Raw genomic sequence first — 16,867 nt, forward strand, 5'->3', positions numbered from 1 at the left:
CCTCTCTGGCCTTGGTGGGAACCTACACTCATATGCACATACCCACACAGTTGAAAAAGCAATATATAAATAAAAAAAAAAAAGGTGAGTATCATATTGTGCCCAGCACAGCCCACACTCTGTCAGTCAAGCTGGCAGTCCTGCTTCCACTGGCCCAACGTTACACAACGCCACTGGTGCTATGTGTCACTCCAGGGACTTTTTAAGTTCAATCATGCTGGACGCTGCAGCATAGTTCAGAGAAGGAAACACAGTATGCCACTGAGAAGGAAGAAGTTAGTACAACTGCTTTATTTCCTTGACTATAAATTTTAATAATGTATTTCTGTATTAAATCTTAAAGAAATAACTCAAGAGTACAAAGACAATTTTTACATATATTCACCACACTTTTGGGAATAACGAACCCACAACTTCCTAATCATTTTTTTTTTTTTTTTTTTTTTTTGGTTTTTCGAGACAGGGTTTCTCTGTGGTTTTGGAGCCTGTCCTGGAACTAGCTCTTGTAGACCAGGCTGGTCTCGAACTCACAGAGATCCGCCTGCCTCTGCCTCCCAAGTGCTGGGGTTAAAGGCTGCACCACCACCAGTGACTGGCTGCATTGTTTACCTTGACTCTGCACTTCAGCCCAGTCCAGGGGAACTGGAGGTTTCCTCTTGCGCCAGAGTTTGTCCATTGTCAGCAGATATCTAATATCATCTTTAAAAAGCTGAAACAAACAAATCCCATGAATCACACTGAGCCCAACTTCATTAAACACAAATCAAATTGTGCTGATTTACTTACTATAATTATACCATAAAAGCAAGTTTAAAGGCATGGCACATATAGGCAGAGGAACAATTTTCAGCACCACAGTTCAAATATTTGGAGAATTCAGGGCAATGGTACTGTCAGCTCTACGGATCACCCAGACTGTCCTACCTACCTCCCCAGCAGTCCCACAAAATTAATCTGAAACACTAACGACACAAACTGAAGGGTTCAATAAACACACCAGCACCCTATCTGGAAAAACAAACAACAAAAACAAAACACACCAGCTCTGCTTCCATGAAATCCAGCTAAATACTGTTTTTAAAATAATACACTTAGAGGTTTTGTGCTCCATTTCTGCCCCTTTCATTTTGGGGATTGGGGTTAGTAAACATCTTAAAGTTATAGAGTTACTTCTGGGGTGGTTTGAGCTGCTAGGTGGTGGTGGTACACACCTCTAATTCCAGCACTCTGGAAGCAGAGGCAGTTTGATGTCAGCCTTGTCTACAGAATGAGTTCCAGGACAGCCAGAGCCATACAGATAAAACCCTGTCTAGAACCTTCATCTTCTATGCCCCACAAAACCAAATCAAAAACTCACTGTTTCACAAAGTTGAGCTTTGGTGCTATCAATACTCTATTTTGGTCAGTTTCCTATCTGTGGCAAACTGATGTTTGTTTGTGTCTCTCCCGGAAGAGTATCACATAACCCCACAAGGTAGAAGGACAAAACTCCACAAGGTTGCCCTCTGACCTCCACATGAGCACCATGGCATATGTGTGCCCTTCTAAATTAAAATGAAAATTAATGATAATAATGATAATAATAATAATAATAAAAGTAATCCTAGCTGAAATACTGTTGAGTGATAGTCTTGCTGATCAAGCGCAGAAGCCTTGGGGGCTGCAGAAATGGTTCACAGTAAGAGTGTTCGCTGGATTTTCAGAGGATAGGGCTCAGTTCCCAGCATCCACATGGTGGTTCACTAACATCCTGAGTCTAGTTCTCTTGGATCAGAACCCCCACTTGAGGCAGCACCAGCATACACATGGTACACATAAACACATGCAGGCAAACCATTCATACACATAAAATAAGTTTTAAAAGAGAGGAAGCAGGAAGCCCAATCAGACCAGAAGAATGAGGAAGAGAGTGAGACTGACCTTGGTAAAAAGTTTAACTGGATCATACCCAGTTGACTTAGCCCATTCCTTAGTGGAAACACGTTTAATGTCTCCATCTTCATTGGAAGCCCTGGCTCTGGCTTCAGCCTCTGTCGGCTCCCCTACAAAACAAGCATTGTATCTCAATGTACAATTACGTTCTCACCTAAGGGAGAGAATCACTCAATGGAAGGCAGCTGTACGGAACACATTCAGAGTTCCAGGACAGCAACGTGAGTACTAGTGTATTTTTGTGCCTCAGTGAGATATGTGTTGCTGTTGTTGTCTTCTTTTTCAAAAAAAAAATATTTATTTATTTATTTATTACGTATACAATATTCTGTCTGTATGCCTGAAGGCCAGAAGAGGGCGCTAGACCTCTTTACAGATGGTTGTGAGCCACCATGTGGTTGCTGGGAATTGAACTCAGGACCTTTGGAAGAGCAGGCAATGCTCTTAACCACTGAGCCATCTCTCCAGCCCCTGTTGTTGTCTTCTTTAAAGGCATTCACCACCACTGACCTGCTTTCTGAGTTGTTGTTTTTTTTTTAGATTGTATTTTATATGCACAGGTAGTTTGACCTATATGTCTTTGTGCCCTTGGAAGTCCGAAGAGATATGAGATCCCTTGGAATAGGAGTTTCAACGAGTGCCAGGTCCTCTGGAAGAGTCAGTACTGACCCCAAGCCACCTCTCCAGCCCTAACAGGTTAACAGTTAAAACATGACCCTGTTAGCCGGGTGGTGGTGGCACATGCCTTTAATCCCACAGAGAAACCCTGTCTCGAAAAACCAAAAAGGAAAAAAACAAAACAAAACCACGACCCAGTAAACAGAATGGGTGCTGCTCCTAGTCCTAATGATTAGATCTGTGAAATGTCTCATCTCGGTTTCTTTCTTTTCTTTTCTTTTCTTTTCTTTCCTTCCTTCCTTCCTTCCCTCCCTCCCTCTCTCTCTTTCTCTCTTTCTTTCTTTCTGGCTTCTTTGAGACAGGGTTTCCCTGTGTAGCCCTGACTGTCCTGGAACTTGCTTTGTAGACCAGGTTATCCTCAAACTCACAGAGATCCACCTGCCTCTGCCTCCAGAGTGCTGGGATTAAAGGCGCAAGCCATCTTGATCACTGTTCTTACCAGTGAAATGGAACTACTCCTTTGTTCTTAAACCTTTCAATCTTTGTTCTGAAAGCTTTAAAACATCATACACTTTAATTCCAGAACTCTGGGAAAGTGAAGCAGGTGGACCTCTGTGCTTTACATATAACTAGGGGCACACAGAAAGACCCAGTCTCAAAAACAAAAAACCTACCATCAAAGAACAAACCAACAACCTCCCTAAAATGGGATGATGGGACTAGACATACATACAGGCAAAACATCCATATGCATAAAATAACAATTTTCCCCCCAAATGCAATGGCACATTAAGCAACCTTAAGGCACCACCATTAAATCAACAGCAAAGGCACAGCCACTCACAAGCAGCTTCAGGGTCGGCTCTGTCAGGGGACACTTCTTGATCTGCATCCTCCTCTCCAAACAGCTGGCTGCAATTCCAGAAGAGTGAACAATCAGGGAAAGGCATTTGAAACAGATGTGACTATTTCCCCAGAAATATCTATTTACAATAGTCCAAATGCTTAGCATGATGATTCACAGCGCATACATCATCCTAAGAGTATCCTGTTTGCTCGTGGCACCAAGGCTAGATGAGATGTGTGACAATATCAACTAGGTTTCAAACATTTCAATATTCAAACGTGCTAGCAAAAACAGGCAAGCTTCCTTCTTGAAGAACATTTTCACACTAGAGGACACTCACCAGACACCTGCAGCTGGCTAGTCCATAATTACCCATCTGCTACACAGTCCCAAAGTCTTATTCTAGGTGGCAAAATTCAGCAGAGAATAAGGCACTTCTTCTTACAGAAAAGAAAGTAATACTAAACTAAACTGTTAAGCTAAGATTCTTCACCAGCCAAGTCACCCTAAACCTGGTTTGATTCTTCAGACACAGAGGCACCTTTCCTCAGGGAGATGACTCAGTGAAATCTCAGTGGAACCCTTTCATATGCTTCCCCCACAAAGAAGCAAACACCGAAAACTGTAAAGCTCTTGGAAACACTTCCCAAGAAACGACTTTCTTCTGGTCATACTATTTAACTCCCAACAAGGCTGTCAATGTTTCACATCCTCTAGACCGCCTGATTGGGTGGGTCTTCCATTGAGTGTGACATATCCATGCTAGGTAGTCAAGTTAGGGTGTTCTGTGGCCAAGGATCAAAACTGGGGTATCCACTATTTGGGCAAATACTCCCGTCAACTGAGCTGCATGATCCACACACCATACCACACTTTGTGGAGGCTTAGCTGTGGGCTACAACAGGGTCTTACTGTATAGTGGAACTCATTAGGTAGATGGCCTGGCTTAGAATCCAGAGAGCCACTGCCTCTACTCTTGAGTGCTGTTATAGTTGTGTCGCATCTTGTCTGATTTTTATCAACCATACTTCTATTGATTTTAGAAACACATTTTACTGCAGTCGTGACCTAGCCACAGAAAAAGCAAGATGTGACTGCCTCGCTGAAAAAGGTACCAAGCCACGTGGCTAACATAGACAAGAAATATGGGCTAATATAAGTTATAAGAATTAGTTAATAAGAAGAGCCTGAGACACTGGACCAATCAGTTTATGATTAATGAAAAAAAAGAAATACATTTTAAAAAACAAATTTCAGCCAGCTGCAAATCTAACAGCCTGTCTCTTTTTGACAGCCACCCAACACTTTCTCTGATCAACTCTTCCTTCACTTTCAGTGCTTTTGATGTCTTTTAAAAAAATAACAATGGGGCTGGAGAGATCGCTCAGTGGTTAAAAGCATTGCTTGCTCTTCCAAAGGTCCTGAGTTCAATTCCCGGCAACCACATGGTGGCTCACAACCATCTGTAATGAGGTCTGGTGCCCTCTTCTGGCCTGTAGACATACATACAGTCAGAATATTGTATATATAATAAATTAATTAATTAAAATAAATAAATAAAATAAGAATAACAATGTATTTACTTTTATTTCATTTGCACTGATATTTTGCCTGATGTATGCCTGTGTGAGGGTGTCAGATCTCAGAGTTAGAGCCAGTTGTGAGCTGCCACGTGGATGCTGGGAATGGACTCTGGGTCCTCTGGAAGAGCTCACACTTACCCCTCAGCCCCTACATGGGGGAATCTGGCCCTTGGTGAATGGAGGGTGTCAGGTGTGCACATACAAGGAAAACATTCTTATGTACTTATAATAAAATAAATCTCAAAATGAGAAAATTGTTCCCTAATTCCAATAAAGATTTTCTCCACAATAAAAATTTTGATTTGTTTTTCAAGACAAGGTTCCTCTGAGCATAGTCCTGGCTGTTGTGAAATTCACTTTGCAGACCTGGCTGGCCTCAAATGCACAGATCTGTTGTAAATAAAATAATCTAAATGAATGAATAAATAAATGTATTTTTTGTTTGACAAATAAGTAAGTAAGTAAATGGATCTTTGGCATGAATGCGTGCTCAGTGCACCGCATGTATGCCTGTGGAGGCTAGAAAGACACTGGATCCCAGGTTATAGTTATGGACAATTGCAACCCCAGCATTTGGGAAGTGGAACATCATCTCCAACTATGTGGCATGTGTATGTCCAGGTCAGTCTGGGCTACAAGAGACCCTGTCTCAAGGGGGAAAAGAACAGGAAGCAGGAAGCGAGGAGAACAAACACTCTCAGGGAAAAGTCCAAAGAGTGAGTTACTTAGCAAGAAATGCAAGCACAATGACTTCTTGGGATGCACTGGCCTCAAAAAACACATCTCCACTGCTTGGAGTGGGCGGCCCGGGACTCCCTGCTACACTGCTCAGTGGCAAGGGGGGAAGGAAGGTTACCAAGGCCAGTGCAGTAGTGACAGATGATGCTGACAGCGGGACAAACAGCATCTTCCCCTGCTGCTGTCTTCCTCTCAATACCCAGTCTCACGAGGAAAATACTAGACAAATGCCAATGTTGGTCACTATGCTGACCTGCTACTCAGAACCACAAGGCTTGCCCAACAAAAAGAATATCTAAGAAAGGAACAGCCAAGAGCTAGAGACGTGAAAACTCATGTAGCATCCAAGATGGGATCCTAGAAATGACAAAGGATATTATCTAAGAGCCACAAAACATCAAGAAACTTTTTTTTTCCTTTTTGGTTTTTTGAGACAAGGTTTCTCTGTGTAGATAGTCCTGGCTGTCCTCGAACTCACAGAGAGATCCATCTGCCTCTGCTTCCTGAGTGCTGGGAGTAAAGATGTACACCATCACTGCCTAACAAGAAATGTTCTAATTACTAATGCTATCAGAATTGATTTCTGTCTTCAGGCATATAACAAATTAATGTAAAACGTTAAAGGGGGAAACACACCTTTAATCCCAGCCTTCAGGAGGCAGACGCAGGTAGATCTGTGAATTTGAGGCCAGCCTGGTCTAGAGTGAGTTCCAGGATAGCCAGGGCTGCACAGAGAAACACTGTCTCTGGGGGCTGGGGAGGTGTTAAGGAGATGTGTTCCTGGGAACCCCACTACTGTCTGGAAATTGTGTGCTAACACTGTGTTCTCAGTTATTTACTCAGGCTCTCCCAGCTGGGAATCAAATTGCAAATTATTTGGGGGGAGATGGTGCCCAACTATATTCTTCTCCTTTCAGTTTTGTTTTTTCATATATTCTGGAGCACACCTCCTCATTTAGGCCACCAACACTCAGCATTTCTCCGTGTGTGTGACCAGTAGCCTTCCTTCTCACTACCATAGTCAGGCATTCAACAAGCGGTATTTTTTGCCATTGTTGGTTGTGGATGGTTACTAAACAGGATAGGGATCCTAACCATGCCTCAGGCGTACCAGATAAGTACCACACAAATGAGTCCTACCCCAGACCACTAAAGGATTTTAACTCCGCTGTGAACTATTCTTTAACAAGTTATTTATAAGTATGTTTTCATAATTCCAAATATATACATTCGTACAAACTTTGTTGCATGCCTGTGTCCAATACCAGACTAAACATCCAAAATTTCATCCACAGCATGCAAAGAATGCTGTCTGAGCTAAACCCAAGAAAATAACTAGTGTCTCTTTGCCATATTTAACCACTATAAATATAACCTTTTTAAGACTATTTAAGTAAAAATGACCTCGTGTTCCATAATCTGCTCTGAAAACACACCAGGGACACATAACTCTTACTTGAACAAATACTTTGCCCAAACGATGCAGTGAATAGGTTCAGAAGGTGTGTTCCGAATCGTACAGCCAGGGAACGTTCTCTGCGTTGGCTTAGGATGACACTCGTAGCACTCAGTCACACCCTATAAAGTCAGGGCATGAGAGAGCAGTTACTCCACAACAGTTAGAAGGTGGTACAGCTGCAGACACTCCATCCCCTCACTTACATTCCAGCCCACTTCTATGCCGCCAAGAAAAATTTAAACTATAAGTGACTGCAAAACCCTTACTGTATATATAAAGGATCCAGAGTCAAAATGCAAAGGCTAAATGACATGACCAAGTCGTGTCTGAGGCAGAAACATTCCTCCCAACTCCCATGCAAGTGGAAGGCAAATTCAGAAAGAAGAAAGCATTGTAGTACAACATCAAATCAGAGAATTATATTTTTTTATTTCACCAAATAACAGAAAACTACAGAGAGCCAGGGGTGGTAATGCACACCTTTAAAATCCTAGCACTCATGCTAAGGCAAGACAATCTCTGAATTCAAGGCCAGCGAGGTCTATAGAGAGAGAGTTCCAGGACAGCCAGGGTTATCTAGAGAAACCTTGTTTCCAAAGAGAAAAAAAAAAAAAAAAGTAGGGGCAAGGTATCCCTACTGTAGGACCATCAGATGAATCCCTCTTTATCTCAGTGTTTCTCAACCTAAGCCTTCACATCAGAGAATAAAAAACAACGTAACGGTTAACAGTTAAAGAATCAAAATTCTTGCTGGGTGGTGGTGGCATACACCTTTAATCCCAGCACTTGGGAGACAGAGGCAGGTAGATTTCTGAGTTTAAGGCTAGCCTGGTCTACAGAGTAAGTTCCAGGACAGCCAGGGCTGTTTACAGAGAAAGCCCATCTTGAAAAACAAACAAAAAGAATCAATATATGTTTTAATATAAATTAAATGGCAGATCCAGGATCTCCTGCTAACGCTACTGTGCCCTCCGACTTCCAATAAATACCTCGGATGAAGCCACCGAAAAGCACACTGTGTATGGTGCAGGTAACAAACAGCTCCACCTCATTCTATACTGACACACTATAGTCTATAGAGCACTGACCCACAAACAACCTCTGGAGAATGGCACAGAATAAGCGTCCAAGACTAGCAGTTAAAACAAAAGAAAGCCATGCTTTGTAACATAGGTACCCAGTCAAAAATATACCAATGGGCTGGAGAGATGGCTCAGTGGTTAAGAGCACTGACTGCTCTTTCTGAGAACCTGGGTTCAATTCCCAGTACCCACATGGCAGCTCACAACTGTCTGAAAATCCAGTTCCAGGGGATCTGACACCTTCACACCAATGCATATAAAGTTAATTACAAATATTATAAAAAAAATATGCGACAAGCCAGGCCATTTTAAGTATTTTAAAAAAGTACTTTCTAACCTTTGAAGGAATTCTTCAAATGTAGCTTTTAATGTTTACTTCCTGAAGGAGCTAAGAAGAGATCTGAAGACCTAACTAATCAGTCCCGGGCTTTTATAAACCTAGGCTAAAGATGCACAGCACCCACTCGTTCGTTAGCTTCGCTGACATGCTGCAAATCTACCTGCACCCCAGACTCCTTTAGGTAAAAATGAACATTAGAGATCCGGAGTTAGGACCGGTTACTACCTCATTTCTACACCTGAACTAGAAGACTCCAAACCCAAAAGTCAACTGTTGATTTCTACACTCATTTAGTGTGTGTGCATGCACAGGAGCACCAAAGCACATGTGTGGCAGTCAGAGCACAAGTTGTGCGAGTTGTTTTCTCCAACACGTTGGTACAGGGCTAAAACCTAAGTTGTCAAGCTTAGCACCAAGCACCTGCTGAACCATCTCACTGGTCCCAAAATCACTGCTGACTTGTTTTGAGACTAAGTCTCACTATGCAGCCTTGGCTGGCTGGAATTCACTATGTAGACCAAGCTGGCCTTGAAGCCAAACAGATCCTGCTGTGGGATTAAAGAGGGCATGTGCCACCATGCCCAGCAAACTGCAACTTTTGGAAGTCTGACTTACTGCTTACCATCTACAACTTTACACCAAGCCCTATGACTACTAAGCATTTTTGTAGCTTGTTCTGTCAGTCTAAGAATTTCTGTTTGATGCCGGGCGGTGGTGGCGCACGCCTTTAATCCCAGCACTTGGGAGGCAGAGGCAGGCGGATCTTTGTGAGTTCGAGACCAGCCTGGTCTACAAGAGCTAGTTCCGGGACAGGCTCCAAAACCACAGAGAAACCCTGTCTCGAAAAACTAAAAAAAAAAAAAAAAGAATTTCTGTTTGATTTTGGTTTTTCAAGACAGTTTTTCTCTACGTAGCCCTGGCTGTCCTGGAACTTGCTCTGTAGACCAGAGATCCATTGCCTCTGCCTCCTGAATGTTGGGAGTAAAAAAAGGCACTACCATGCCCTGCTCAGGCTAACAATTTTAATATATACCTTAAGGTGGGAGGTCTTCTGGGAATTTAATGAACCCAGGGACCCAAGCATTATCCCGGTTTTGTTTGTTTGTTTTGGTTTTTCAAGACAGGGTTTCTCTGCAGCTTTGAAGCCTGTCCTGGAACTTGGTCTGTAGACTAGGATGGCCTCGAACTCAGAGATCAGCCCGTCTCTGCCCCCTGAGTGCTGGGATTAAAGGCGTGCACCACCACTGCCTGGCACCACCCTGTCTTATACAGCATGAAATCTCTATACCTTGGATGCTGGCCTGCTTATACTATATACACCCAAAGTTTTTTCCTTCCTAAGTCTCAAGTAAATAGGTGAAAAATAAAAACAAAGTGTTTACCTTCTTGATAGTGGTCACTTGTCCAAGATAACCAGCAGTCCCACTTTCAATGAGAGGCACATCGGCTGCCAGACACATTCTATTTACATGGTTTCGGGCAGCTGAAAGAAAACGTGAGTTACCAAGAGTTTCTGAAGACAGAAACAAGTTCAGGATGACAATTATGAAAACATTTTCTTGCTTTCAATAAACCACATGTTCCCTGTGACTAAGGCAAAGATAATTACTTTTGTATGCAACACTTTGGCTACATCCTTAGCCAATGACATGTCATTACAGGATCAAACAAGAAATTTGCTTTACAAATTTACTCTAGAAAAAGACTCTTTTTTCTTTATTTTATTTTTGGTTTTTCAAGATAGGGTTTCTCTGTGTAGCTTTGGAGCCTGCCCTGAGACTCACTCTGTAGACCAGGCTGGCCTCAAACTCAGAGATTCACCTGCCTCTGCCTCCTAAGTGCTGGTATTAAAGACATGCCCACCATGCTTAGCTTTCCAGAAAGAAATTTGTTACACCTACGAGGGCCTGGTCTAGGACCCTATGTTACAGGTACAGCTGGAAGAATTCTAGAGCCAGTCTTTAAATGGAGCAGCCTAAACTAGGCCTGGTGTACCAGCCCTTGGGAGGCAGAAGCACAATGGGTCAGAAGAGTTCAAGATCATCCCCAGCTACTTAGTAAATCTAAGACCCGCCTCAAGAATAGAGCAGAAAGGGGCTGGAGAGATGGCTCAGAGGTTAAGAGCACTGGCTGCTCTTCCAGAGGTCCTGAGTTCAATTCCCAGCAACCACATGGTGGTGGCTCACAACCATCTGTACTGAGATCTGGCACCCTCCTCTGGCATGCAGGCATACATCCGAGGCAGAATGTTGTATACATAATAAATAAATCTTAAAAAAAAAAAAAAAGAATAGAGCAGAGAAACTAACACCTTACTGAGGCCTCACCCTAAGGCACTTTACACCTGATGTAAATCACCTGATGCTCTGGCCCATTTGTATTATAATAGTCCTGGTGGGCACCCCTCAGATGCTCATTGCCTAGGTCTATGCACAAACAAGATGTACTACAACCACCTGAAATAAATTCTAGCTACACCTTCTAGTAGAATAGCAAAGTGCATGAAGGCCAACGGTGTGTCCTAGAGAAATAGCCATCAACTGGCCCTGCTTATACCTAAAATTCTAGCACACCAGAGACTGAGGCAGGAGGATTGTCACCAGTTTAAGGTCAGCCTGGGGAAACATGGTGAGTTCCAGACTGGCTTGGGCTGGGCAACAGAGACTGCCACACATCCCAAAAGCCCCACCTATTCTTATTTCCTTTTTGTGTTTGAATTCTAATTCATAATTGGACACTAAATCTCTAACCAGCTTTGACAAGGGGAAGAGGAAATTAGTAAGATGTAAAACATTAAAAACACCTTACCTCTGTTATCTAACGCGTTCATAACCAATATAAACTTTCGAAAAAATTCCACATTATACTCTGGGCTGAAAAGCAAAACAGAAAGGTCATCAAAACTGGTCTTTTGTATGATTTTTTCTCAGCATAATAAATAAGAGTCCCAAAATGGACAAATAACTGTAAAAATAACCATTGGTGGGAAGTATATGCCATAGTGACAGGAAGGCTGGAATTTTCCTAACACAAGCATATTTTAAAGGAACTATTCTCAAGTTTCTCTCCATCCTGACCAGCAATCTAAGACACCAAGACAAATTCTTAAACTGGCAGAAAGCTGGCATAATCTCACTAGTAACCCCCTCAGGGTAGCAAGTGCCTGGGAACATACAAGGGACACATTCCCAGGATCTGCATGGCAAGCGGTTTCACCTCACATGGTCACAATCAGGCAGGGTTCAGGCCCCTCGGGGCTCCACTTTTAGCAGCACTGGGAAAGTGCAAGGGGTAAGAGGCAATAGGCAGATCTACAAAGCATTAGAAATAGCCGGAGAGACAAGTGCCTTGAGAAAGCTGAAGGCTCCCTCTAATTCCCAGTCACATGTGTGTGTGGCAGGGGACTTATGCTCATGGATCTTTGCTTTCCACGTCCATAAGGACAGATTACCCATCATTACTGAGGTACGTGCAGTCAGACCTTACCACTAAACACAGCAGCAGCGGAGCCTCAGGCATGAAAGCACAGTTATTTCTAAGTCTCTGAGTAACTTCCTTACTGACATTAAAACATCGCTCATCTACATGAACTGGTAGAAGCGATGCCACTAATGGCACAGACTTAGCATGCGTAAGTATTCTAGAAGTTATCCGAAAACTGCAGAATGATTCAGGCTCACATAGATGCCTGATAAAAATACCTTATACTCTAAAGGCTTAACTAAAAATTCATAGCAAATAGCTTTGTAACAGAATGGCGTGCATACTTCATGATGCTGTCATGGTGAGCCTCAATGTTAGCTTGGGGGTGGAACTGCAGCACACTTTCTTTGGCAACCTGGAAAACCAAAAGTAAATTACTCATTTTTGTTGACATTTGAAATCTGACTTACTTAGGTAATCATATATATATATATATATATATACACACACACACACAAAAAAAAAATGTGGTAAGATTTCATTAAGTATATACATATTCATAAAATTAGTTTTCCCCTACACTTTTATGTGAATGGCAAACAGAGAAAATAGAAACCATGGGGCTGGGGTAGAGCACTTGTCTACCTCCAGTAACACAAAACTAAACTGAACTAAAATGCAATAATGTCAGTCATTCACTTAAGAGCCTAAGAAAAGAAGCCGTAAATAACCACCCAGGTTAGCTTGACTACAAAATGTAATGCAAGTTTAGAAAGACTCCTGTCAGAGGATGAAGGTACTCAGTCTAAAAACTGACACAGCAAAGTACTTGTGGGGAAGGGAGCTGCAAATAAGAAAATAGGAAACAAGCACAATGGGATGGGAGGGAAGGGGCTGGCAGAAAACAGAGGAATAAGACCTTTGGTCCCAACCCAGGAAGAATATTCAAAGCAGCAGTATCTTCCCTGGGGACACAGGAGAATCTGACCTCTGGGATGCAAAGGAGCAAACTTAAATATGAAGAGGATACAAAAGACACCTCAAATACAGCACTCAGGATTTCAATTCCTTCCAGACAAAAAAAAAAAGAAAAAAAAAAGGGGGGGGGGATGTGGGCTACTCCTCAGCCCTTCCCTCTCATCACCTGAGCTCAACCCCCAGGACCCAATTGTCCCCTACTTCTATTCTCCTGCAGTGGCACTCACAGGTGCCCCATACAAACTAAAATAAGCAAACGAATAATTTTAATCATAGACAAAAGAAGAGAGAAGCAGGGCTGTGGTGGTGCACGCCATTAATCCAGCATTTGGGAGGTAGAAACAGGCAGGCGAACAGGTGTGGTTCGAGGTCAGCCTGGTCTACAGAGTGACTTGGAAAACCCTGTCTTGAAAAACCAGGAAGAGAGAGAAAGATAGGGGAGGGGGGATGCTAGCTTCACTTACTTTCCCTCTCTCTAGGAGCCATAATCTGGCCTGTTGAGAGAGAACTTCATTGTCAAAGTTCTAAACACACATGGGAAACAGTTACCTGAGCCTTTGACCTTCCAACGTGTTTCTTTTGAAACAAGAACTGCCTGTTGAGGTTGCTGACATCGATAGTATCCAGATCAATCTACAAAGGCAGAAACCCGGATGAATCACACTGTTCAAGCAACATCACTACCTTCAGCATTCATAGCTCAGAACTTACCAGTGTAGAAAGTGCTTCTCTGGACAAGTCATACCCAAACTGTTAAAAGCTACATTTAAAGAATATGGGAAGGGCAGTGTCAATGTCAAAGATAACCATCAAGACCTGGTGGTGGCAAGCAAGCCTTTAATCCCAGTCCTTGGGAGGCAGAGACAGGCAGATCTCTGCGAGTTCAAGGCCAGCCTGGTCTACAAAGTGAGTTCCAAGACAGCCAGGACTGCTATATAGAGATACCCTGTCTTGAAAAAACAAAACAAAACAAACAAACAAACAAGCAAAAAAAAAACAGAATGCACTGAGGATGGCTAATTTATTTGATTTAATCCTATTTCAGGGAATTCCTTAGAAAGCATAAAAGCTTTGGTTTATAAAAATGTAAAAATTTTAAAAACAAACAAATAAATAGAAATATAAAAGTTTCCGGTGGGCCAGGTGGTGTACTCAGGTATCTGTGAGTTGGAGGTCAGCTTGGTCTCCATAATGAGGTCCAGACTAGTCAGGGTTACATATAGAGACCCTGTCTCAAAATATAGATAAATAAATAGACAAAAGAGATAAAAGGGGGGCTGGAGAGATGGCTCAGAGGTTAAGAGCATTGCCTGCTCTTCCAAAGGTCCTGAGTTCAATTCCCAGCAACCACATGGTGGCTCACAACCATCTGTAATGGGGTCTGGTGCCCTCTTCTGGCCTTCAGGCATACACACAGACAGAATATTGTATACATAATGAATAAATAAAATAAACATTTTAAAAAAAGAGAGATAAAAGGCATTAAAGTGGTTGTCCTGCCAGCTACAAAGACGTGGGTTCAATCCCCCAGCACCCATATTAAAACAAGAGGAGATCCTGGGACTCACTAGCTGGTCAGTCTAGTAAATTTGGAGAGTTCCAGAACAAGGGAGCCTCTGTCTCAAAAAAAGGTAGACAGTGCCCCCAGAAGACACCCTAAATTGTCATATGGGCTCCACCCCCCCAAATAAATCAATACCCATCTGTCTGATTATTTCAAATGTGGTATAATTTCCTGTGCCTGTTGTTTTCCATTAAGTGATGTGGCGATCGGAGTTGGAAACGTTTGTTGCTTTATTCTGTATATACATAGTCACTCAGGATTGCTTGAGGGGTATTAAAGTCAAAAAATAAAATAAAAAATTCGTTTAAAATCTAACCCAGGAGCTGAAGACAGGGCTCAACAGTTAAGAGTGCTGGCTGCTCTTGCATTGGACCTGGGACCCAATTCTCAGCACCTACATTGGTAACACCATTTCCAGGGGATTCAATGCCCCTCCTGGACTCCGAGGGCACCAGGAACAGACACATAAACTAAGGGAAATTTTTTAAAATAAAAATAAAATTTAGGGGCTGGAGAGATGGTTCAGAGGTTAAGAGCACTGACTGCTCTTCCAGAGAACCTGATTTCAATTCCCAGCAACCACATGGTGGCTCACAACCATCTGTAATGAGATCTGGTGCCCACAACACTGTATACATAATAAATATTTTTTAAAAAGTATAAAAACGCCGGGCGATGGTGGCGCACGCCTTTAATCCCAGCACTCGGGAGGCAGAGGCAGGCGGATCTCTGTGAGTTCGAGGCCAGCCTGGTCTACAGAGCTAGTTCCAGGACAGGCTCCAAAGCCACAGAGAAACCCTGTCTCAAAAAAACCAAAAAATAAAAAAATAAAAAGTATAAAAACATCTAAGTACTGAAATATCCATTTGTACTTCAAAGCTCCCAGTGTCCTAAACATCTGCCATCCTTACGAGATGGGATCTCGTGAACCTCCTCCTTATTTACGCTACAGTTCACTACAGACATTAGACCAAAGAAAAACAATTAAAACAAAGATCATTTACTTTTCAATTCACTCTTGTCTACTGCAAAAACTATTCTTTTTTAAACATAGCCTCCAGAATTACCAACAGACTGGGTTCTCTGTGGCCTGGAACTGGGTGTGAAGTCTAATCAATGCATAGAAAAATAGATTCCAATTCTGCCTCGCCTTACATCCTGACACCTGTAAATTCGTTTCTGCTAATCCTTAAGGCATTTTCAACTCACATCCCAGTTCTAGATAGTTTCTCCAACAGTTAACAAACTACAGCGGCTTCCTGTCATTGCACACTAAAGCAAAACTTAGATTATGGACAATCAAAAACTTTTTTAAATTTCTTGAGGAAAAGTCTTGCTACGTAGCCCAAGCGAACCTCAACTCCCGAACCTACTGTCTCCCGATTGTAGGGATTACACGTGGTCACCCAATCGCGCAAACCCAAGGGAACATCGAATGACATAAACGGCAGTGTCCCATCTGCACTGTGCCCAGCCCAGAGGCGCGCGAGCCCCAAAGGAGTTCATCCAGCCACTAGCGGCATCCCTTCAGGGTAAGTTACTCAACCTCATAGAGCCTTACTTCCCTCATCTGTTAAAAATAAAACGGGATGCGAACACTTGCAACCTAGAGGCCGGGGGCGTATTCGAGTAAATGCATGTGAGCAGGCCCGGGGTGCTGCTGCTGCCGCCGCTCTGCCGCGGGGTCGTTACTTTCAAGTTAGGGGCGCGTTCGAATTAAAGTCACAGCATCCATAGGGGTCTCGATCACTTCCTGCATCCCAGAGTAACTGGGGAAACTGTTCGGCTCGGGAGGCGGCGCGGGCAGGCCCGGGGAGCGGAGGCCTACAGACAGGAGGCCGGGAAGCCGGGGCCCAGCGTCCCCGCCAATCTGCTCCCGGAGCGGAGACCCTGATCCCCGGCCCGAAGGCCGCACAACCCTGACTCCCGCCCAGAATTCGGGCCCCGCGTCCCGCAGACAGCCCGCCATTCAGCCGGAGTCCGGGCCTCACCAGATCGATGTGAGAGAAGCCGGTGAGCACCAGGTTCTTGAGCAGCTCACAGCCGATGCCACCCGCGCCCACCACCAGCACCCGGCCGCGGGACACGACCTCGGCCAGCTCCCGGGGAAGCCCCCGCGACAGTGCCATGGCGGGACGTCCACGAGCCGCGGCACAGTCGGAGGCGGGAGAACCCGAGCGGCAGCCGGAAGCCAGTGGGGGAAGGGCGGCGCAGCTTCCGCTCCTGCGCACTAGACCGCGCAAGGACGAGAACAGAGGTATCTTCCTGCTAAACGCGCACAGACCCGCGCTCGGCCTGAGAAG

At 43.7% G+C, this 16,867-nt stretch overlaps 1 protein-coding gene across 1 annotated transcript in view; it reads right to left on the reverse strand.

Moving 5' to 3' along the window:
* Positions 1-16,867, reverse strand: part of Uba2 (ubiquitin like modifier activating enzyme 2) — a 28,711-nt gene extending 11,844 nt beyond the window's left edge. The window contains exons 1-9 of the mRNA XM_041654414.1: positions 16,556-16,867; positions 13,550-13,633; positions 12,367-12,437; positions 11,408-11,472; positions 9,982-10,082; positions 7,175-7,296; positions 3,395-3,462; positions 1,921-2,042; positions 610-709 (exon numbers count right to left, since the gene is read on the reverse strand). Of these exons, the coding sequence (XP_041510348.1) occupies positions 610-709; positions 1,921-2,042; positions 3,395-3,462; positions 7,175-7,296; positions 9,982-10,082; positions 11,408-11,472; positions 12,367-12,437; positions 13,550-13,633; positions 16,556-16,693 (871 nt within the window). The 5' untranslated portion in view covers positions 16,694-16,867. The remainder of the gene's footprint in view (positions 1-609; positions 710-1,920; positions 2,043-3,394; positions 3,463-7,174; positions 7,297-9,981; positions 10,083-11,407; positions 11,473-12,366; positions 12,438-13,549; positions 13,634-16,555) is intronic.

The sequence above is a fragment of the Microtus oregoni genome, unplaced genomic scaffold, assembly GCF_018167655.1.
Source record: "Microtus oregoni isolate MIOR12 unplaced genomic scaffold, Mior012 000006F_ref0000085, whole genome shotgun sequence".
NCBI lineage: Eukaryota > Metazoa > Chordata > Mammalia > Rodentia > Cricetidae > Microtus > Microtus oregoni.